Source organism: Heterostelium album (assembly GCF_000004825.1).
Source record: "Heterostelium album PN500 unplaced genomic scaffold PPL_contig12, whole genome shotgun sequence".
Classification (NCBI taxonomy): Eukaryota; Evosea; class Eumycetozoa; order Acytosteliales; family Acytosteliaceae; genus Heterostelium; species Heterostelium album.
In genome coordinates, this window is record NW_008805089.1 from 1,150,684 (window position 1) to 1,173,547 (window position 22,864).

General features: G+C 33.1%; 12 protein-coding genes across 12 annotated transcripts; 5 read left to right on the forward strand and 7 right to left on the reverse strand.

The window, feature by feature from the left end:
• Nucleotides 1–320: 320 nt before the first annotated feature.
• PPL_05695 (carbohydrate-binding domain-containing protein) lies at nucleotides 321–805 on the reverse strand (the record flags this gene model as incomplete). The annotated part of the gene is made up of 2 exons (XM_020576569.1): nucleotides 321–516; nucleotides 606–805. The coding sequence occupies 2 exons, from the start codon at nucleotides 803–805 to the stop codon at nucleotides 321–323; spliced, it is 396 nt and encodes a 131-aa protein (XP_020433818.1).
• Nucleotides 806–1,626: 821 nt separating this feature from the next.
• PPL_05696 (uncharacterized protein) lies at nucleotides 1,627–2,037 on the reverse strand (the record flags this gene model as incomplete). The annotated part of the gene is made up of 2 exons (XM_020576570.1): nucleotides 1,627–1,886; nucleotides 1,965–2,037. 2 exons carry the CDS (start codon nucleotides 2,035–2,037, stop codon nucleotides 1,627–1,629), a joined length of 333 nt encoding a protein of 110 aa, XP_020433819.1.
• Nucleotides 2,038–2,275: 238 nt separating this feature from the next.
• On the reverse strand, nucleotides 2,276–3,945 carry PPL_05697 (T4 RnlA family RNA ligase; the record flags this gene model as incomplete). Its single annotated transcript, XM_020576571.1, has 4 exons — nucleotides 2,276–2,531; nucleotides 2,733–3,250; nucleotides 3,319–3,687; nucleotides 3,931–3,945. The coding sequence occupies 4 exons, from the start codon at nucleotides 3,943–3,945 to the stop codon at nucleotides 2,276–2,278; spliced, it is 1,158 nt and encodes a 385-aa protein (XP_020433820.1).
• Nucleotides 3,946–4,811: 866 nt separating this feature from the next.
• Nucleotides 4,812–7,827, forward strand: PPL_05698 (uncharacterized protein; the record flags this gene model as incomplete). The annotated part of the gene is made up of 2 exons (XM_020576572.1): nucleotides 4,812–7,124; nucleotides 7,210–7,827. The coding sequence occupies 2 exons, from the start codon at nucleotides 4,812–4,814 to the stop codon at nucleotides 7,825–7,827; spliced, it is 2,931 nt and encodes a 976-aa protein (XP_020433821.1).
• A 181-nt stretch (nucleotides 7,828–8,008) lies between these two features.
• On the reverse strand, nucleotides 8,009–9,140 carry PPL_05699 (glucose-induced degradation protein 8 homolog; the record flags this gene model as incomplete). The annotated part of the gene is made up of 5 exons (XM_020576573.1): nucleotides 8,009–8,024; nucleotides 8,180–8,454; nucleotides 8,532–8,663; nucleotides 8,738–8,989; nucleotides 9,030–9,140. 5 exons carry the CDS (start codon nucleotides 9,138–9,140, stop codon nucleotides 8,009–8,011), a joined length of 786 nt encoding a protein of 261 aa, XP_020433822.1.
• Nucleotides 9,141–9,297: 157 nt separating this feature from the next.
• PPL_05700 (fluoride efflux transporter FluC) lies at nucleotides 9,298–9,987 on the reverse strand (the record flags this gene model as incomplete). Its single annotated transcript, XM_020576574.1, has 1 exon — nucleotides 9,298–9,987. One exon carries the CDS (start codon nucleotides 9,985–9,987, stop codon nucleotides 9,298–9,300), a length of 690 nt encoding a protein of 229 aa, XP_020433823.1.
• Nucleotides 9,988–10,686: 699 nt separating this feature from the next.
• Nucleotides 10,687–12,312, forward strand: PPL_05701 (MIP/aquaporin family protein; the record flags this gene model as incomplete). The annotated part of the gene is made up of 3 exons (XM_020576575.1): nucleotides 10,687–11,503; nucleotides 11,588–11,650; nucleotides 12,305–12,312. The coding sequence occupies 3 exons, from the start codon at nucleotides 10,687–10,689 to the stop codon at nucleotides 12,310–12,312; spliced, it is 888 nt and encodes a 295-aa protein (XP_020433824.1).
• Nucleotides 12,313–12,413: 101 nt separating this feature from the next.
• On the forward strand, nucleotides 12,414–13,721 carry PPL_05702 (patatin-like phospholipase family protein; the record flags this gene model as incomplete). Its single annotated transcript, XM_020576576.1, has 6 exons — nucleotides 12,414–12,570; nucleotides 12,650–13,059; nucleotides 13,137–13,175; nucleotides 13,245–13,425; nucleotides 13,483–13,621; nucleotides 13,682–13,721. The coding sequence occupies 6 exons, from the start codon at nucleotides 12,414–12,416 to the stop codon at nucleotides 13,719–13,721; spliced, it is 966 nt and encodes a 321-aa protein (XP_020433825.1).
• Nucleotides 13,722–14,440: 719 nt separating this feature from the next.
• Nucleotides 14,441–14,933, forward strand: PPL_05703 (carbohydrate-binding domain-containing protein; the record flags this gene model as incomplete). The annotated part of the gene is made up of 2 exons (XM_020576577.1): nucleotides 14,441–14,640; nucleotides 14,738–14,933. The coding sequence occupies 2 exons, from the start codon at nucleotides 14,441–14,443 to the stop codon at nucleotides 14,931–14,933; spliced, it is 396 nt and encodes a 131-aa protein (XP_020433826.1).
• Nucleotides 14,934–15,099: 166 nt separating this feature from the next.
• On the reverse strand, nucleotides 15,100–18,916 carry clcD (chloride channel protein; the record flags this gene model as incomplete). Its single annotated transcript, XM_020576578.1, has 6 exons — nucleotides 15,100–15,281; nucleotides 15,362–17,209; nucleotides 17,300–17,687; nucleotides 17,769–18,108; nucleotides 18,155–18,193; nucleotides 18,906–18,916. 6 exons carry the CDS (start codon nucleotides 18,914–18,916, stop codon nucleotides 15,100–15,102), a joined length of 2,808 nt encoding a protein of 935 aa, XP_020433827.1.
• Nucleotides 18,917–19,140: 224 nt separating this feature from the next.
• PPL_05705 (uncharacterized protein) lies at nucleotides 19,141–19,347 on the forward strand (the record flags this gene model as incomplete). Its single annotated transcript, XM_020576579.1, has 1 exon — nucleotides 19,141–19,347. One exon carries the CDS (start codon nucleotides 19,141–19,143, stop codon nucleotides 19,345–19,347), a length of 207 nt encoding a protein of 68 aa, XP_020433828.1.
• A 176-nt stretch (nucleotides 19,348–19,523) lies between these two features.
• On the reverse strand, nucleotides 19,524–21,590 carry PPL_05706 (MATE family efflux transporter; the record flags this gene model as incomplete). Its single annotated transcript, XM_020576580.1, has 6 exons — nucleotides 19,524–19,532; nucleotides 19,639–20,655; nucleotides 20,738–20,942; nucleotides 21,008–21,092; nucleotides 21,163–21,234; nucleotides 21,302–21,590. 6 exons carry the CDS (start codon nucleotides 21,588–21,590, stop codon nucleotides 19,524–19,526), a joined length of 1,677 nt encoding a protein of 558 aa, XP_020433829.1.
• Nucleotides 21,591–22,864: the final 1,274 nt, after the last annotated feature.

Below are 22,864 nucleotides of genomic sequence, written 5' to 3' on the forward strand. Positions count from 1 at the left end.
AATTTAAATAAACTTTATCATTGTTCGATTTGCTTTTCATTAAAATAAAATTTTAGATTGTTTAATCATATATTTTTCATTTATCAACTAATTAATTAATCGGTACCAAGTTTGGTCAATTTGATATAACATAAATCAACACAGAAGATCAAATAACAATCAGATTACTGATCTAATTATTAATTCAGAAAAAAGGTAAAAGAAAATAAAAAACTATTGTATTCCACAGGTATAATGTCATTGTTTTCAATTGTTAGATGATATGAAATAATTTAATTTATTTAGAATATTAAATTAATCAAATCAATAAGATTTGTTGATTATAAATAAGTGAGGTATCTGACAGAAAGGTTGGCAGGTGTTGATGGTGATCCAAGAAGAATAAAACCAAAAGTGTAGCTGGCACCTGCATTGATTGATGTTTGGTATGATGGAAGTGAAAGATCTCCATTTGGTAATCTGATAACATTCCAAAAGGCATTACCATCACGAACTTTGAAAGTGTAATCAGTATCACTAATATTATTATTATTAAAAATAAATAATTGGTTATTAATTAAAAAATTTGATCTATTAAAATAATTGATTGATTAAAATATATTTACATGAAAAAGTTCTTGATATTTCTTCCAGATACGTTGGTTACGGTGACATCATATTGAGTGTATTGACGATTTCCACGACTTCCATCAGTCCATGTTCCAATCACAGTTTGATGGATATTGAGGTCAGAGTTGACTTGTTCATTGGCTGCAACGAATGCAACACAAATGAGGAGTGAACAGAAAAGTGCAATTAATTTCATTGTTGTTAAGTTTTCTTTGAGTTTAATAGTTTTAAAGTTTAGTTTTGTTTTTTAACTTGTTTAATACTTTGAATTTGATTTGATGTTTCTACTCACAAAAACAATTCATTATTTATAGTTTTATTCCTCCATCAGATTCTCTCATTGTTTAATAAATAATATAAAATAATTAGGTATGAAGATCCCAAAATCAAATATAAATGGAAATCAAAATATTAGATAATAGCATTGAGCAGAATGTTTTGCAAAATAAACAAAGATAATAACCGTTATTGCTATGAAGTTGTAGTCAGGAAGAATATAAAAATTCAAACAGATAATCTGTTTACTCATCAATTTAGAAGTGACTTGAACAAATCCTAGTTTGAAGAGATAATAACAACGGTTGATGTGTGGTGTATCAAAAAAAAAATATAAAAATAAAAATAAAAAACAAATTAAAACTGTTTAAAAGAGTGTGTTCTTCTTACTTTATTAAATATTTAAAATGGAATCTGTTGGTGGGTCTATGGAAAATATAAATATATTATAGTTGAAAATAGTGGATCTATAAATTTGATGATAAAGTAAATAAACAGTTAAAATAGGTATCTAAAATAGGTATCGAATCACCCTCAAAAATCTATATTCTTTGTGATTTAGTTTCTATCTATATTTTTTTTCTGTTCATCATTTGACAGACTTGAGTTCAAAAACAGAATGAACATCATCACAACATGATGATCATGTTATTTAACCCTTTTCTTGAAAAAAACATCACAATCTTGTAGATGTTGTTAATTTTATTTATTTACAAATATATATTTTATAGAATAGTGTCGTTATCTTTTATATTTTCTTTTTCTTGATTCATTTAGAAAATCAGAGTATCCACCGACAAATTGTTTAGCTTCTTCACTACAACCCTCCTCTACAATAGGGCATGTCTTGTGATAGATAGCTTTACCTCCGTGTTGCTGAGTGAGATTATTCATTAACTCTGGCCATTGATCTCTGTCAATCTGTACAGTCTCTACTTTAATGTTGTTATTCTTATCTGAAATTACTTCACCCAACTTTACTGCTTTCTGATAGTAAGGACCTTTTATAATCATCATCTAATTATTAGTCATCTCTATATATTTTGAACTATATCAACTATCATATATTTCCTACATACAAGAGCTATATCCATATACTTTAAAGCAAGTATCTTCACCAAAGAACATCGATGATATAGATTTGATATTCATTTTACAAACTATAATGACGATGATATCGAAATGATTAAACGAGTATGCATCAATTTCTCATAAATAATAGAAATTTTTTTGATCAAAAAAAAAAAAAAAAACTAGATTGGTTCGTTTTAAATTATACAGTTTATTTTCAACCTATCTATATATTTTTGGTTGTTGATACAAATATATTATATATTGATTACTATTATTACTATTATTATTATTATTATAAATGTTATTATTTGTTGTTTCAAAATTGTTCAACAAATTTAAGTCCACCTAAAACCTTTCTTCCTTCATCTAACTTTGAAGCTGATCCACACTGATTCTTGAGTATATAGATGATATATTTGGAGACGGCCGACATGTAGGAAGCTGGATCCTCTTCACAATCGATCTCGTCGATGAACTGGAACAAGAGTTTCTTGAACCATGGCTGAATGCTCTTATCGTTGTTGATATCCTTTCTGCAGTTGGTCGATGTCTTCTTCATCGAGTGAATGGTGCTGATCACGAGGGTAGAGACGCTCTCTATCTTTTCAAAGAGCTCCTTGGCAAACGATTGGATCTGAATGTAACGTCTTGGCAATGGACCCAAAGTACACAACTCACTGATGGTATCGTCGAGCTTGTTCTCCAAGATCAACAACCAGATGTCTTTCTCCTGATTCAAGTTGATCGAGCTACACTTGGAGAGATCGAAATACCATGCGCACTTCATCTTGAAGACACGTCCGTCGTCGAAACGCAAGATGTATCCTTCGATATCACGCATCTTTTGTACCTGTTCCAAGAGTTCGGCGGCAGTGCGGGCACCTCCACCAAACACCTTGTGCTGCTCGATGGCACCGGTCACTGGAACATTGAATTGCTTGGCCGACTCTACCATTTCATCGTACAAAATATATTCACCGGTCTTGATCGAACGGATCGCTGTCAAACTCAACAAATCCTGAGCATAGTACAATACGATTCTCTGTGATTCAGAGCACCATTCGTACATTGGAGTGTATCCCTTCTTCAACCACAACTCTGAGAACTCACCGTACTTGATGGTGTCGGCTTGCGAAGCGATATACTTATCGACCTTGGCCGAAAGATCAGTTGCTCCGGCCTTTGAACCCCATGTCACCTTATTTTCTTTCGACGAATAGATTGGAGCGATCAAACTACCATCCAACTTTTCCAAAATAATATACTTCTCACCCTCCAAATTGATTTTATCCTAAAGTAAATGTGTTAGTTAGTTGTTATTACAATTTTGAAAATCATTTTATATAAATGTTAACTTACTTGATGTGTTTCATCTAATTCGTTGATATTAAAGAACTTATGGAATTTTCTACAAACGAGAGCACCTGTCGATTGCTCAAAAATGATTCCACGACATTCACGACGCACCTTGTACAAGAATGAACTACGAGCATCCTCGGCTGTCAATGGGTCTGGGAAGGATTGTCTAGTTGAGAAATCATAGTTGAAGCAAATCATACCGTTTTTGTTGGTCTCACGGAATCCTGGTACACCCTTGATAGCATCTCTACAGTCTTGAATGGTAATATCATGTGGGAATCTAGTTTGATTTCTCTTTTCATAATCGATTCCATTGTTTTCTAAACTACCATAATTAATCTTTAACATTTTTCGTTTGTTATCTTCTATCTATTATTATAAATATATATTATATACAAAAAGTTTTATTATAAAACTACACTAATTATATTGATTTTACTACTATTTTTAATATTATTATTTTTGAATAAGCAAAAAAAAAAAAAAACAGGTCAAACTAAATACTTTAGTTTAAGTGAAAATGTTTAAATAAATAATATATATGAAATGAGATCGTTGCAACGATATATTTATAGTCTCTCCATTTTTCTTGAAACAAAAAAATAGAATCACATGATTAATTTTCATATTTTTTTTTGGGAATTTATCAAGATTTTTTGCAAAAACAAACAGATGCCTAATAAATATTTTCAGGATTCAAAGACAATAATTAGTGTTTTCAAATTACCTTTTATAATTTGGTTGCTACCAGTATATCTTATTTTATTGTGTGTTTTTTCAGTTATTTAAAATAGAAATTCTAAAGATTCAATAGAGTTCCAAAACCCAGATCACTGTGATCTGATTAAGGTCAAGTCAAATGGGGAGTAAAAAAATAAATATAGTACAATATAGATTATTTTTTTTTGAATAATGAATCCAACCTATTATAAATAATCACAATATATTGTAATTAACTAAATTTCAACAACGACAATGCTTTAATGAGAATAAATGTCCAACAACAACACCATTTAATGAACGTAAAATAAAAACTATTATTAATCTCTATATCTGTGTTTATCCTCTGATCAGTTATGGCAACGACTATGGTTTCGAAAATAAATAATATAATAATGATTGATTGAATTATATTGTTTCTTTAATTTGTTGATGATGGTGTCGTTCGTTCATTCATGCATTCTCCTCTCTTATTGCGCGATGTGAGTATTTAAATACTTCACTCCAAGCAAAAATAATCCCAAGAAAAAAAACAATTTTTTTTAATTTTTTTTTTCCAATTTTTTTTTTTTTGAAAAATTGCAATTTAGTTTGGTGTGTTTGTTCATTGTGCTTTAAAAAACACACAAGAAAACAAATAATATCTATTAGATTGATAATTATAGTTTTTATATTATTATTAGTAAAAAAGTATTTTAAATATTTTTAATATTTATTTTTTATTTATTTTTAAACGTTACATATATATCAATCATAAATAATAATAAAAAAATATGGGACCAAAGAAACAGTCGAATAAGAAGGGAACCAACACTACCGCTACAAAGGGATTCGTGATTGAGGAACCAGAGGAATTCACTCAATTGCAAAGAGAGAAGGAACAAAGAGCACAACAATTGGCTCAGCAAGAGCAAGATCGTAAGACAAAGAAGGAGAAAGAGAGATTGGCTGTCGAGGAGCAAAAGAAGCAGGAACTGGCTGCCCAAGAGGAGATGCAGAGATTGGCAGAGGAGCAAAAGCTAAAGGAACAACAAGAGAAGGAGAAGAAACAAGCCGATGAAGTCGCTGCCCTTGAGAATCTAAAGTTGGAGGAGGAAGAGAAGAAGAAGAGCAACAATGCTTCTGACAGCAGCAACATTCCAATCATACAGGAACACGCTGTCGTTGTCAACTTTGTAGATAACTTGCACGTAAGTGACTCTGCTGAAGTGACACCAGTCAACTTGATATCGCCAAAGCCAGTTGCTTCCCCAGCAACCGAATCAAAGCGTGCCAAAACCAAGGAGCAACAACAACAACAGCAACAAAAGAAGAGAAAACACTCAACACAATTGACAACATTCGAGATTGTCGAAGCCAACTTTGACAATTTGTCATCGGATTGGACAAATGAGGATATCGTTCGTTTGAGATCGAAGCTTCAAAAGCCAGCACAAAAGAAGAAGACCAACAAGGGAACAAAGAAGACACCAACTTCATCACCTGTCATCACATCGACTACACCAACCACCTCTGAAACCTCACCTTTGACCTCACCAACAACAACCACCACTACCACTACAACCACCACAACTGCTGCCGCACCAGTTGCTCCAACACCAACACCATCTCCAGTAACTGAAAAGGCAAAGTCAACAACCACCACCACCACCAAATCAAATGAAAAGAAACCATCCATTCCATCACCAAAGATCGATTCAAAGACAGCTACAAAGAAACAAGAGGAGACTAAACAATCACCAAAACAACAACAACAACAACAAAAGAAACCAGAGAAACCAAAGGGATTCACAATTATTGAACCAACATTTGATGATGAACCAACTGTACAATCAAATAATGCTGCAACTACCACCACCACCGATCAAACATCAACCACAGCAACCACTGTCACTTCACCAACTAACTCCAGCGCAGGAAAGAAAAAGAAATCACAAAAGAAACCAGTCGTCAAGAAGGAGGAGAGCGATATCGATTTGATGTTAAAGGCAATTAACGATCCAAAGACAAAGAAGATTCCAAAGGAATTGTCACCAGTACAAACACAAAAGCAACCAACCCAAAAGCAAACAACTCCACCAACCGCCAAATCAGAAAAGAAACAAGCTCAACCTCAGTCAGTTGCTGCTGCTGCTGCTCCACCAGCCCCCTCTGCTGATGAAATCAAAAAGAGAGAGGCTGCTGCCGCCGCCGCCGCCGCTCAAGCTGCTGAGCAAAAGAGATTGGCTGAGGAGGCTCAAAAGAAGGCCGCTGCTCAAGCCGCTGAGGAATCACAGAAACAAGCTGCTGCTCAAGCCGCTGCCCAAGCTGCCGAGCAAAAGAGATTGGCTGAGGAGGCTCAAAAGAAGGCTGCTCAAGCTGCTGAGGAGTCACAGAAACAAGCTGCTGCTCAAGCCGCTGCCCAAGCCGCTGAACAAAAGAGATTGGCTGAGGAGGCTCAAAAGAAGGCCGCTGCAGATCACGAGGCCGAGGAAGCAAGAAAGAAGGCTGCTGCCCAAGCTTCTGCTGCTGCCGCCGAGCAAGCTGCTGAGCAAAAGAGATTGGATGAAGAAGCTGAGAAGAAGAAGGCTCAACAAGAAGCTGAAGAAGCTGAGAAGAAGGCTGCCGCCGCCGCTGCTGCTGCTGCCGCCGAGCAAGTTGCTGAGCAAAAGAGATTGGCCGAGGAAGCTGAAAAGAAGGCCGCTGCTGCTGCCGCCGAGCAAGCTGCTGAGCAAAAGAGATTGGATGAAGAAGCTGAGAAGAAGAAGGCTCAACAAGAAGCTGAGGAGGCTCAAAAGAAGGCTGCCGCCGCCGCTGAGCAAGCTGCAGAACAAAAGAGATTGGAAGAGGAGGCTCAAAAGAAGGCTCAACAAGAAGCTGAGGAGGCTCAAAAGAAGGCTGCCGCCGCTGCCGAACAAGCTGCCGAGCAAAAGAGATTGGAAGAAGAAGCTGAGAAGAAGGCCGACGAAGAAGCAGCAGCAAAGCAAGCTGAGGAGCAAAAGAATGTTTTGGATCAAGTCACTGAGGAGCCACACCAAAAGCTTTCACATCCAACCTTGTCAAGACCAACCAAAAAAGGAAAATCATCTCTTAATCTTGCCACCGAGGTATGTGAAATTAACAGAAACAAAACTACTATTATAACAGACATAATTTCTAACATTGACTGATATTCACACATTTGTTTGTTAGGTACAAGAGGAAACTACCAAAGACACACAATCACCAACTTCAGAACCAATTGAATCAACCGAATCCAAACCAACAACCACCGAAACCGAAACTGCACCAGCAACCACCGAAACCGAAACCACTTCAACTCCAGCTGAAGAGACAGCTAAAAAACCAGTTGGAGGTATCAACATTTTTGGAGATGCCAAAATCAACCCAGTCAATGTTGTCCTTAAGAAGACACCATCCGCTGTCAACGTTGTACCAGCCGCTCCAAAAGAAGCATCTGTTACCGATTTCAGATCTGTTTTAAAGTCAAATTCTCAACAAAATTTGATGTCAACACCCACCAAAGCTCCAGCACCAGCTCCAGTCACACCAACTCCAGCTCCAGCACCAGCTCCAGCAGTCACCCCAACCCCAGCTGCCGCTCCAGTTGCCGCCAGTGCACCAGCTGGCCAATACTATTCCTACGAAGACCTCAAGGCCAAGAGAGTTCCAGATTTAGTACCAACCAAATTAGAAACCTATCTCTCTGATGATGATTTTGCCAAATACATGAAATGCACAAGAGACGAATTTACCAAACTCCCAGCATGGAAGCAAACTCAAAAGAAGAAGGATGCTGGTTTATATTAAAACAACTAATATACAACACAATCATTATAGTAACATTATGTAAAACACAACATTAATAATCATCAAATAATAATAATAATAATTATAAGAATATATAACAATGAAAATAAATAACAAACAACGCAATATATTTATTTATATAAATATACAGAATTTGATACTATTTTGATTATGTACAAGTTTAAACTTTATTATTACTATTATTATTATTATTATTATAACAATAAACCAATTTTTACTATGGATTTGGTAGCCAATATCTGTGTATTCACACATTATATATTCTATATCTGTCTGTATGTTCTATATTATATTATTATTATTATTCTTAATCTTAATCTTTAAGATTTACTCTGATTCATCTCTATATTCACCAGTTACGAAATTCTTCATCTTTGGGTAATTACATCGTTCATCTAGCTGTGATTGTGCCCAGTGTAGTAGTTTGAGAATGGTTGGGAGCTTTGGGTCTTTATCTTGACTCTGACTCACTAAAATAGCTGCATTCAACTCGCTTGCTGTCTTTTGTCGTTGTGAACTATCAACCAAATCAGAGAGTGGTGATTTCAGTATATCATCAAATACCAACAATGACATTGTTCTTTCTAATTCCTCTAAAAATTTACTCTAGAAACAAACAAACAAACAATGTTTTCTATTAATAAACAAAATCTAGTTTGTGTATCATTGTATTAATAATTTACATTTTCTTCACATTGCGGAGCTAGTTCCTCTTGAGCAAATTGAATGGCTTCTGCCAACTTGCCTTTCTTTATCAGCTCTATCAATCTTTGTTGTTGTAAATGAAAGTATAATTGTGGATTCGTATCTAATATCTATTTTATTTACAAAGCAAAAGAGTGTTGTTAGTAAATATTGAGATAACACTAAACTCTCTTCTTCTTCTTACCTCTGGATTCAAATCATTGACAATCTCAATACCTTGTTCTATATCACCTCTTTGTATTGCCGATCTAATTGCCATTCTATCTTCAATTGTATGCAAATCAACAGAACTCTTTGTTCCTGATTCCTTTTGAAACATATCAGCTGCTTCTTTATAACCTTCAATAACTAAATAATTCATAACCAATTTATTTAAATCACTAAGACAACAAACAACATGATAAATTATTAATATATCCTCTTTCTCTCGCTTTCTCTAATAATGTATATAATAAATACCTCTTTGTAATATTTACTTCATTCAACTTTCTCTCCCATTCATCAGATGTAATTGTTTTCTTTGAGAATGAAGGTGTTGAAGATGATGACGATGACGATGACGATGATGACACTGGTATATTAAACATTGTTTTAATGTTGTATGTATCTATTACTAAAGGTATTCTTCTTAAAAAAAATAAACAATAAACAATACACAATTTAACTAATTTGAAATTTTAATTTAAAAAAAAAAAAAAAATAAGAAACAAAATTAAAATTTATTTTGTAGATCTTAAAAAGTTTTTATCTTTGTTGTAATTCAATATCATTATGATTGTTATTATTGTTATTATTGTTATTATCATTGCTATTGTTATGATTAGGTTGTTGTCTTTGTTCAGGTCGAAAGAATCTTCTTGTTAGGTGAATTGATATGAGTGTTACAGCTATGCCGGCGACAGGTGATAGGATGTAGTAGAATACACCGATGATTGTATATTTGGTTTGTTTTTTCTCGAATAGAAGTACGGAATCCAAAGCATATCCCGAGAATGTTGTAAATCCACCGAGTAGTCCAACCAAAAGACCGTACCTCAGGTTGACATTGATTGCTTTCTTCTCGACACCCACCACATGAAGGAATCCAATGATGGCACTACCAATGATATTGATGACAGCGGTACTCCAAAACGAATCCTTATGAAAACCACGAACAAACAGAGCATTCGCCATGTATCTAATTAGAACACCGACTATTCCAAAGAGAATGATATAAGCAAATCTAACAAGACTTATATCATCTCTAATCGATGTCACTTTAACACGATCATTATTGGTGTTATTGTTATTGTTATTGCCACGAGTTTCATCATTATTCTCTTCAACATCAAATTCATCTACAACTTCATCATCATCATCATCATCATCACCATCATTATTATTGTTGTTGTTGTTGTGGTTATCATCATCATTATTACTCTCAATATCACTCATATTATTTACATTTACACTTTTTTTTTCTTAACTATTATTGGACATACTTAATTTATTTAGTTTAGTTATTATTATATAAAAAGTAATATAAAGGTTATAATTTTACAATCATTTTCATCACGGTTCCAATCATTTGAAAGTGTGAAAATGGTGAGTAACGTTGCATATTTTTTTTATTTTCATTTTGGGTGGTTTGTGGTGGTAAACCAGTAATCAAAAATTATTATCGATTAAAAATTTGAACGGTTGTGTGTGAATAAAGGGTTTTTGGTTTTTTTTTTTTTTTTTTGGATTTTTTGTTATTTTTTGAATTTTTTTATTTTGATAGTGACAAAGGGGATTCTGTGAATAAAGTTAAAAGCCTCCTTTATTTAAAGATATATATAACTTATTTTTAGCTATAATATTATAAATATATATAATAAATTAAAGCATAATAAAAGAAAAAGGGTAAGGTCTTTACTTTTAATAATTCAATTTTGATTAAAATTTAAATTAATTAATCTTTATTATTTTTAAATTGATTTTTTTTTTTTTTTTTTTTTGAAACCAATTTTTTTTTTTTTTTTTTTGTCTCTTTTTTTAAATCAACCATATATATTTTAGTTTATTTTTATTTTTATTTATAGGTATAGTTATTTGTAATATAGTAGTAGTAGTAGTTGATAGATAGATTAAATAGTTTGGATGACACAAAAAATGGCAACATTGCAAACTAGTGAAAACAATAATGAAGATTATCACGAAATGGAAGAGACAGGTATCAACGTTGCAGAGGACGAAGAGGACGTCGAGAAGCCAGACTTCCCAGTCGATTTGGCATTGGAGCAACAAAAGAAGCGTTGGGTGTTGATTCGTGCTGTCGTCGGTGAACTCCTCTGTACATTCTTGTTTGTTTATATTGTGTGTGCCACCACTGTCAATTTCAAGATGATTCCGGGTTCGTCGTCGGTGGTCGGTGGAGCTCTCTCCACTGCATTCTCAGCGGTCGCTCTCATCTATTCATTCGCTGATATTTCTGGTGCTCATTTCAACCCTGCCGTCACCTTTGCCACTTGTGTCACTCGTAGAACCTCGATCACAAAGGGTCTGCTTTACATCTTTGCACAAATGGTTGGATCAGTGTTTTCCGCTCTGATCATCTTGGCCACTTTCCCAGGAAACATCGATCCATCGCTTACCGGTGGCAGACCAGGTAACGCTGCCGCCGCCGCTGCAGTCGAACCAAGCAAATCCGCCAACATCGGTAACGTCTTCCTCACAGAGTTGATTCTCACTTTTATTTTGGTATACGTCATCTTTGCCGTTGCTTTCGATACCGTCGACGACAACAAAAACGTCAAGGTCGTACGTGGTGGAAAGAAAGCCGGTAACAACCTCACCATCTATACTACCTCTGGTGCAACCAAGGCTGGTTTTGCCCCAATTGCCATTGGTTTCACACTTGGTTTCCTTTGTTTACTCGGTGGTTCCGTATCTGGTGGTGCTTTCAACCCAGCCAGAGTTTTCGGTCCAGGTAATTATTTGATGATCATTCAAATCTTAATCTCAATCCACTGACACTAACATCAATATCATTTTATTTTATTTAAAATTATAGCTTTAGTTGGTAACAGATGGTCTAGACATTGGTTATATTGGATTGCTGATTTCTTAGGTGCTGGTATGGCCGGTTACACTCAGAAATTCTTTGCTGTCACCAAGTCCAAGATCTAAAAAAAAAACAATCAAAACAAAACCAAAACAAAAGTGAAATAATTTAAAAGATGGTGATCTATTGTTAAGTTTTTTTTTATTATTTATAAGAAACAATAGATTATTAAAATTAGTAATATCAAATAAATCAAATTAAAACTGTTAAAAAAACATGAATGAAATCAAGAGGTCCAATATTAAACTTAATCGATATATATAGTGATATATAGCATTATATTTAAAATCAAGGAGGAAACCAAAACTACAATCACAGACACAATGATTACTCCAATATTTAAACTTTTTTTGCCCATTGCACACACAATCACTATTTTACTCCAATATGAAGAGTTACTACACTTTTGAGATATTAAAGTGTTGAACAAAATGAAATTTCATTGTAACAAAAACAAATTGATGGTGATTGTTGAAACTAACCATTGGGATATCCGAAAATCAAATTATTGAATGCAAAGATATTTAGTAATGGGAATTTGAATTGTGCTAAAAACTTTTCAATTCCGTTTGCAATTTAAAATATCTTATCTTTTGGGAGCCAAAAAAGAATTTTTAATGGTTTTAATTTTAATTTTATTAATTTTTAATGATTTTATTTTTTTAGTTGAATAAATATAAATAACCTTAGCTCCTACTATATAGTTCCAATCACTTCTTATTTATTAATTTTGTATATATAGATATTTTTTTTTTTTTTGAATTTTAAAAATACAATGAAGTTCTTAATTTCATTAATTGTTGTATCAACTATGATTGCTGCCTGTATGGCTCAATCCACATGTAGAACTATCACCTTTTCGGGTGCTGGTGCTTTTGGTGCCTACCAAGCCGGTGTAGTTTCTGGTATCGTCTCAAAGCGTGCTCCAGCTGGTAAGTAAAAATTATTAGGTTTTTTTTTTCTAATTTTTTGTAAATCCACTAATTGTTATTATTTTAAATATTTTTAAAGATGTACAATGGTTATCTGCAACTGGTATTTCTGCTGGTTCGATTAATGCTGCGGCTTTGGCAATGTTTAATGTTGGTGATGAAGTTGCTGCTGCCAATTTCATGACCGAAAAGTGGTTGAGTATCTCTCCTGAGCAAGTTTTTGTAAACTGGAAGGGTGGTGTCGTTGATGGTTTGTTCCTTCACCGTGGTATCTATGATGATGGTCCCTTATTTGTTTTTATGACCAACGCCCTTAACACCACTCAATTCTTGGCCTCGAATCGTAACATGATGATTGGTGCCACCAATTTGGATACCGGTATGTTTGATCAATTCTACAAGACCGACCCAGAGATCGTTAAAGCTGTTATTGCTTCATGTTCCATCCCAGGTGTTTTCCCACCAACCGAAAAGGGTGGATACAGTTATGTAAGTAAAAATAATATAAAAAAATTAATAACAAACTAAAATACTAATTATTATTTTTTTTTCATAATTTTTTAAAGTGTGATGGTGGAGCCACTTATATGACACCAGTCACTGATGTAAGTTCTAATTTAATTTATTAAAAATATAATTTTATTTCTAATATTTTTCTTTATTTATACAATTAGTCCGCAAGACTTTGTTATGAAACTGGTGCTACCAATGTCATCGTTGATATGGTTACCATCACTGGAGCTGACAAATTCAGAAATATGTCAAAGGGTGACACCATCGAACTTCTCTTGAGAGCCGGTGAAATTATTGTAGAAAACATCGGAAACAAGGATATTGAAACCCTTTTCCAAGCTTGTAAGTACATTTAGAAAAAAACAATTGTAAGAAAACTAATCATAAAAATTACTATAGTCCCAAATACCATTCTCAATGTATATAGACCAAGCCAAACTTTACCAGGAAATGCCCTCAGCTTTACTTATTCTGCTCCATTAATCAAGATCGGAGTTACCGATGGTCAAAATGAAAATCCAGCTTTTGTTTTAACCAAGTATGTATTTTTCAAATTATTAAATTTTATCAAATTAACTAATATATAAAATCAATATAGGCACAATTACAAAGAAATGTTAGAAAAAATGAGACAATAAATTATTATTTTTATTTATTATATTATATTTTTTATTTTGTTTAAATATTAATATTTACAATTTGATTTTTTTTCTATTTTTGGAATTAATTTTTTAACCTTGGAAGGTTAAACATAGAAATGTATTTCAAGTATCATTAAAAAAAAGAATATCCACCTGAAGAGTGTTTTTACGAATTTAGTAAAATTAAACCCTTTTTTTTTTTGTACAAAATTAATTAAAATTGTACAAAAAAAAAAAGAAAATGATTGTGTGTTATCAATTAACTCAAGTGTACCTTCACAAAGAATATATTATGTGGATAGTTACAAAATTCTAAGAAATAAATTGACAAACCCCCTTAAAATTGTATTTGTCATTATCTCGAATCACATTTTTACATTGTATTACTACAATTGATTAATAAATAATTATTCTTTTCTTTTTGAATGCACAACTTCATAGCAATAACGGTTATTATTTTTTTACAAAATATTCTGTTCAATGCTATTATCTAATATTTTGATTTCCATTTATATTTGTTTTTTAATCTGTAGATAAAATTCTAAATGGAATGTTTAATATTAATAACTTTTCAACAGAATCTGATGGAGGAAAAAAACTATAAATAATGAATTGTTTTGATGAGTAGAAACATCAAATCAAATTCAAAGTATTAAACAAGTTAAAAAACAAAACTAAACTTTAAAACTTTTAAACTCAAAGAAAACTTAACAACAATGAAAATAATTGCACTTTTCTGTTCACTCCTCATTTGTGTTGCATTCGTTGCAGCCAATGAACAAGTCAACTCTGACCTCAGTATCCATCAAACTGTGATTGGAACATGGACTGATGGAAGTCGTGGAAATCGTCAATACACTCAATATGATGTCACCGTAACCAACGTATCTGGAAGAAACATCAAGAACTTTTTCATGTAAATAATTTCTTTATAATTTTTAATCAATCAATTATTTTAATAGATCAAAATTTTTAATGAACAAAAAATTATTTATTATTAATTATAATATTAGTGATACTGATTACACTTTCAAAGTTCGTGATGGTAATGCCTTTTGGAATGTAATCAGATTACCAAATGGAGATCTCTCACTTCCATCATACCAAACATCAATCAATGCAGGTGCCAGCTACACTTTTGGTTTTATTCTTCTCGGATCACCATCAACACCTGCCAACCTTTCTGTCAGATACCTCACTTATTTGTAATCAACAAATCATTCCATCATTAATTAAATCTGAATTTAATCTAAAATAAAATGATGCATCATCAATTCAATTATTATTATTTTTTTTTAAAAGTTCTATATTTTATTTAATATAAATTATAGTTTATCTAGAATCGGTTTGTTAATTTGTACTTTTAAACTTTTGTTTAATTAGCTGTATGTCTTAATCTATTTGTCGATTGTGAAAGTGGATTGTCGTCATCTCCTTCATGGATTAATTTCGAAACATCCAATTTCATATGTGAAAGTTCCCTATATCTTTGTTCACATGTCTTTTCCAATAGATCTTTCTTTGTGATAATACCTTTTAATTTATTATATGAATTTACTAGTAAAAAGAGAATAGTAAAAAATGTTAGTTGGCTATTTTTCAATACAATAGTTATATTAATTAAACTTGTTACTTACCAACGGGCATATGACGAAGTCCCATTGTTCTAAATAGTTGGAAAGCTTCACTAACAGCAAACTCTTCGTTCACTGTTAGCACGGTCAAGTTCATAATGTTTGTGAAATCTACTTGAATCGAGTAATCTTCGGGATCGAATGAAAAATCAGAGAGTTGTGGTAGCTTCCATGCCAATTTGGTTGTGTAGTCGGTGTGTGAGTAGACTTGTTCGGTGTTTGGAATGTAGACATCGGAGAGACCTTCGAGAACCATCAATAATTGAGTTCTCAAAATCAATCCTTTAACGCAACGATCGTCATGGTTATTGACCACTGGGAAACCATTGTGATTTGTATTCTTTAGCACCTCGAGAATACGTCCGAGTGTATCTTTCTCCAAAAGGTAGACCGGTTTCTTTGCCATGATATGCTTGCACATGAGAATCTTCATTGCTTTGCTGGCGTGTGGCTCCAAATAGGGGATATACTTCATCTCGATGAGAATGTCAAAGAGTGGATGGATCAATGCGTCGGCAACCCACTTGGCAACCATTACTGTCACCATCAGTGGCAAGAGATATTGAAGTTCATTGGTTGTCTCAATGAGAATGACCGACAGTGAAATGGTGAGACGCGACACTCCAGCCATGAAAGCAGCTGCACCCATTAGTGCATAGGCACCGGGGTCGATTGTCGAGTATCCAAAGATGTGTTGGACGATAACACCGATCGCTCTACCATAGGAAGCACCGATGACAATCATCGGTACGAAAGTACCCGAGGAAATACCGCAACCCGCTGTGTAGGCAGCAAACAAAAAGTAGAACAAAAAGAATAGAAGCAACGCTGGAATTCCGAAACGATTGGTGTTGTTCAACTCTGGCGAGTTGATAGCCAGTAGATTCTGAATCGACTCTTCGTTACCGGCAAATATAATGGATGCCATCGGGTTGTACGAACCCTCTGGACAGTTGAATGACTTGAGCAGGTCATTGAGTTGCTCCATTGTTTCGGAGCTTGAGCTGAGAGTTTCGTTACCGGCGTGTACAATGAGACTATCGATTGTATGACATTGAAACATGAATGGCAAGAAGAATTGAAGAATAGTCGACACGGTAATGATAACGAATACCTCGAGAACACGTAGCGATTTGATTTTGTTTACGTACTTACGACGCATCGCAACCACCTTGACATTGATCAAGGTGAAGAGTGCACCTGTGAAACCACCGATGACACCAATCACCAAGAATGGAATCAACTCGAGCAAATTGTAGTTGTTTGCGGTGGAATTGGTTCCCATATCGAAAATCATGGTTGGATGCTGTGAGAGATGTGAATCCTTGAGGATCTTTGCGGTGAATGTAGCTACCAAGCAACAAAAGAAGGCACGCCAAGTGAGTGCTGTTGACCAGAAAGAACTGACTTCTTCGAGCGAGAACAATGCACCACCCAACGGAGCACTGAAAGCAGCGGCGACACCAGCACCCGCACCCATAGTAACGAAATCACGCTTGTCCTTATCGTTTCTAAAGGAACGCAAGAATGGAATCTTAAAACCAAACTCCTTTGATTGTGCCTGTGAGAAACCGTTACCAACGATCGCACCAATATGAATCATTGGACCTTCGGCACCGACTTGCAAACCTGAGGACACTGCAAAAATCATAGAGCTCAACTTTGTCCATAGAGTCTTGAACTTGAGTACATGTGGAATCTTTGTACCATTCAAATAACCTTTAACCTCTGGAATACCGGATCCAGCTGCTGTAGGTTCGTAATAAACGGCCAACAATGAACTTATAATTGCAAGTACCGTATTACATGTGAAAAATGCAAGAAAAGCAAGCCAATAATCAAGTGTCAATACTGGAAAAAAAACATAAAATACAATGTTAATATATATATATATAACTATGATTCTTTTTGTTAATTAGGTTTAGTTTGCTGGTTACTTACAATATTTGACGAATTCGAATTTATAAAATGTAAGATTGGATATTCCTATGTGACCGAGATAGGCAATGACACCGATGAAAATACCCATGACTGTAGAGATGATCCAACGTTGCCATTCATTGCTGGAACCTAGTTTATTAAAGTTTTTGTACATCTCATTACGGTAGGCTTTGTTGTAGATGGTCATATAATCGAGACATTCATACTTTGAGATTTGTTTCTTGTCTTGAATCCAAATGGCACGCTCTTGATTCTCATGACGTTCGACACGCTTATGATGTTGATCACGTACCTTATCGACTGCTTTAATACCAACGCCTGCAACCGATTCAAATCCACCTATAATAGTATCTTCAATTTTCTTATTTGATTCTTTTACTTTTTCCTCCTATGAAATTTATCATTATGGTAAGTCGACTTTTATATATAAAGTTAATGCTATTCAATCTATATATTTTTATATACTTACAATCTTTTGATTTGAATCTAAAATTGCTTGTTTAATAAGTTTGTTTGTTTTTGTAATTGTTTTGGTGAATTTAGTTTTGAATCCGTCACCCTCTTTGATATCGTCCTGTGAAGATAAGAGTGGTTTTGGTTGGTAGTTGGTTGGATCACGGTTGATTGGCTCAAGAATGATTCCACTCTGAAAGGGACCGTCCTCATCGTCGTATTCATTGTTGTTGTTGTTGTTGTAGTTGTTGTTGTTAAGACGGCTGTCTTCGTCGTCGCTTCCAACCTCTTCCAATCTGGCTCTATCCTCTGTAATTGGACTGTAGGTCTGACTGCTTGGACTTGCACCAACAACTCTATTGGGATTGAAATTCGAATCAAAAGGATTTCCACTCATCCTACTTCTTTTTCAACAAATTATAACTATTACTATTACTACTACTATTAATGTTTAAAGTGAAACGTTATGTAAAACTCTGTACTATACTAAAAAATAGACAAATAATGATAGAATAAAAAAAAAATAGATTACTTTTGATTTTTTTTTGTATTTTTGTTTTTTTATTGATTTGTTTTGTTTGATTGATAGGTAATATGTGGTTAGTGAGTGCCGATGTGGTATCAAAAAAAAAAAAAAAAAGTGTGTGGGTTTTTGATTCTTAATGTAATATTACAATTTAATTAAATATAGAAGTTTTATATGTATAGATAAATAAATTATAAAAATAACTATGTTTAAAGTGAATGAAAATGATTTTAAAATAAAAACTAGATGTTTGGTGGTGTAGAGAGTGAATATTGGTGCAATCGAAACGGATTCACCACCAGTAGTGAAATTTTTTGCAAAAAAAAAATAAAAAAAAAAACAAATTTAATTTTTTCAACGATGCCGTTTGAGTAAACCCAACAATCTACCAGAGTTAACAGCTTTGCAAAAAAAAAAAAAAAACAAACAAAAAAATAGACTAAAAAAAAAAAAACAAATAAAAAAAAATTGATGAATGTTTAGATCAATGAAAAAAAGATAATTAAATCATTGTTATAACAATATAACTTATATATATAAATTTTTAAAATCAATTTCCTAACCTTTGATTTAAAACAACAACATTTTTCAGAACTTCGAGTTTCTGTTTTGTTACAGATATCTAACTTCTGACCCATTATCTCAAAACTTTATGTGAATAAAAATAATTACTAAAAACAAACACACTTGTTTATTTGTTTTTATATATTTTATTTTATTGCATTTTATTATATTTTGTTTGTTTTGTTTGATTTAAACAAAATATGGACAACATTAACAAACAATAAAGTTATCCAAAACACTTTATTAGTCATATTCTTTTAGTTTCTAATTTATTCAGAGAAATATCAAAAATAAAATAATGCGTAATTTAATTGTGATTTTAGTTATATTTTCACTACTTTCAGCATTGGTTCTTTGTGAAGTCAATCAAGTACAACTTAAATGTCCACCACACAAACCTGGAACGTTTGGAGCTTGTATCGAGGCATGTGGAGAAGGTTGTGCAAAAGGTTACCTCTGTTGCTACAATGGATGTGGTCACGTTTGTATGAAGGGTGTATATTGAAAGTGGTAATTTCATTCTCTTCAAGTAAATCAATTTATGTTTAGAAACAATATTAATTACAAAATAAAAAAAGTTTATCAAATATTACTTTAATTTGATACCAAACCAAACTATTCATTACTAGTTTATATATCTTTTACAAGATGTAGTTAATTTTTTGAAAATTAATTTTATTATTATTTCGTCTATAAATAATAATATAATTCGAAGATTTTTTGCGGAGTAGAGACGAGTTATTTTTATATCTCACCACTATTATCCTTGTGTTGTTGGTTCCATTTGTATTGTTACATTTTCATTTGCTGTTGTTGTTGTTGAGTTTTGATTTTGTTGTTCTTGTTGTTCTTCGTTGCTCGACGGAATTAGATGGGTTGTCGATACTGTAATCGAAATGTTTGTAGATTGGTCAGTGCTAACATTGCTAATGATACTGTCGGTGCTGACCGGACTTCCACCTGGCGGTGTAGCAGCGTCTGATTGATTCTGACGGAGATGTGGTGGAATCTTTTCCAATGGTATTTGGTCGAGTGACAAGGTAGGTGCCAATGTCTTTGTTCTGATCTTTGCTTTCTCCACTTCTACCGGCCACTTTACCAAAACGATGAATATTCCCAGCCCAATGAAAATACTGATCAAACCAATGCATAGACCCCACCAAAGACCAGTCACACCAACGTCGGCACCAAATGTCAAACCAACAGCGAATGGAATAGTAATAAGATAGAAAGCAATGAAATTTGAAATGGCACCGGTTTTAATACGACCCATACCACGAACTATACCTTGGAATATAGTTTGTCCACCATCGAATATCTGGAAAAGCGCTGCAATAGGCAAGATCTTTGCAGCAATATTAATGACATCTTGGTCTTTTGTATAGATTTTACCGATCTGATAGCGTGCTGCTACCAAAACAATGGCTACCACAATCATTGCCAACATTGCCAGAATGAAACCTACCCATGCAGCTCTTCTTGCTTGGAAAGGATGACGTGATCCCAGTAGATGACCTACACGTACCGCAACAGCAATAGATATACCACTGGAAATCTGATAGGTAAGTGTTGTGAAATTATAACAAACATTATGGGCATCCAAATCATGTGTAGAGATAAGACCTGCCAAGATTGTCAAAACTTCGAAACACCAACCCTCTGAAACATGTTGAATCGCTGCTGGAATACCCAATGTAAGATACTCCTTGATTCCCTTGAAAGTAATACTCTCTTTTGTCCATCCAAACCATGTCTTTTTATGTAATTTAAAAACATAAATATATCCCCACATTAAAAAGAAACCAATGATTCTCTTTATTTTTTTGATTAAATCAAATTCAAACGAATTAGTATTTAGTAATTGAAATGGTGGAGATTGTAAAAACTATACGTACAGAAATAGATGTGGCTAAAGGTGCACCCAAATAACCCATTCCATTATAACTTCCCATTCCATAAACCAATAAATAATTTAAGAATACATTGATTCCATTTATTGCCAAACCAATATAAATAGAGGGCATCATTAAACCCTGCCCTTGTAGATACTTTTGCATACAAATTGTCATGTTATAAAACCATAAGCCAGGTAAAAGCATACTATTAATGGAATTTAAATTAGTAAACTATTTTTTTTCATTTGAGAATATATTATTGATACATACAGTGCATATTTAAAAGCTAAATTAGAAATTTCATGGTTTTGACCAACCAATTTCAAAAAATAATCTGTAATGCACCATAATGCGGCTGTTATTATAGTATTGATATTGTTAGTTATAAAACTGATATATTCATAATAGAATCAATAAATACATACCAATAAATACAGATACACCTGATGTAATAGAAGCAGCTCTCTGAACTAATATTCCTACATATTCAAAGTTTTCTGGGAAAAAAAAAAGATTAAATTAGAATTACAATTGATAAATATTTGAAATTTATAAAATACTTACTTGCTCCGTATGATTGACTAATTAGGGTATCCAACGCGTTAAGAATACCAAGTGCAATACCACCTGTACCATAGGTCCAAGTGTTAGCTAAAGCTGCGGCAGCCAGTTCATCTTTAGACTCTGGAGTACCGCCTTGACCAACAAAAATTAGATTAACAAATAGATATAATACATTATTCAATAAATTTGACACAATCATAGGCCAAGACCAACGGCAGATGAATATTATTTCACTTTTACTATCTTTCCATTGTTCTATACACTTTTGCCTCAGTTTGCCCAAATTCATTTTATATTGAATGAATTCAAAATAATATGTTTATTTTGAAATTGGTATATAAAAAAATATATAAATATAAGTATAATTTAAAAATATATAATTATAATAATGTAATTTTGTTTTACATCAAGATAAGATTTAATTATTATTTAATAAGTGATGATAAGAAAGTTCTGAGGGAAGTGGCTTGGAGTGATTTATAAAAAAAAAGAAAAAAAAAAGCGGAGTTAGGGAAAGGTTGGAAAAGCTGTAATTTCGATGAAAAAATATCTAGAATATATATTGACTTTTGAATAATATTGTTGTTGCCGTGGAGTTGTTGTTGTGAAGTTGTTTGTTCCTGAGTGTTGGGTGTATGTATTAGACCTGATATAATGATTTTAATATTCTAGAAAATGGTAATGAATATAAAACTCTAATAATATTTCTGATCAGTGTTGTAGTTTTGTTGTTGGTTGTTTTGAATGTTTTGTTTTGACAGCCAACTAGACATCTTGTATTAATTGATCAATTAAATAAACTAGTTTTTACCTTTTTGTTTTGTTTTTTTTTTTCTTTTGATTAATTTTAATATTTTTGTTTTTTTTACTTGATGTAATGACTTCTTTCCTTTCTACTACAGAGGTGTTACTTGGATCATATGATTTGATCATGTTTATTTTGTTTTTGCAAAGTTTTTGCAAACCTTTGGTTGTCAACAACACCACCATCATCACCCAGAGTTCCAACAAAATCGTATTGTGGCACACACACAGAAATCGATTTGATATCATTGATTGGTTTCCACCACCCATCTGAGACCATTAAGTATATCTTTTGATTTTGGGGGGTACTACTCAGTAGTTTGTGTCTCTAACAACTTTGAAGATGTCAGTGTGGGTATAAGATGACCCAAATCATTATTTTGTGTTGCGTAATGAGGAATGATTTGATTTTTTATCATTTTGGAAATGATGATTAGAAAAAAAAAAATCACCAAAACGTATAACCTTGTGCTAAAGTAGTACAGGCAAAACTGTACCTCAAAAAGAGATCTGGTGTGACATTTTTGCGAAAAAAAAAAACAATCATCACCTACAAAAAAAAATAGATTATTTTTTCACCAACCTGAAAATTGGATATTTTGAAAAAAGATTTTTTTTAGATCTACGAAAACCCCCACAAAACAAATCACACCATTCCTATTTTTATATTCATGACAAGAAACATCAACAAATAACATCTACTAAAATAATAATAATCTGGGAAAAAGAACTTTATAATTCTTTTTATAATCGGAAGGT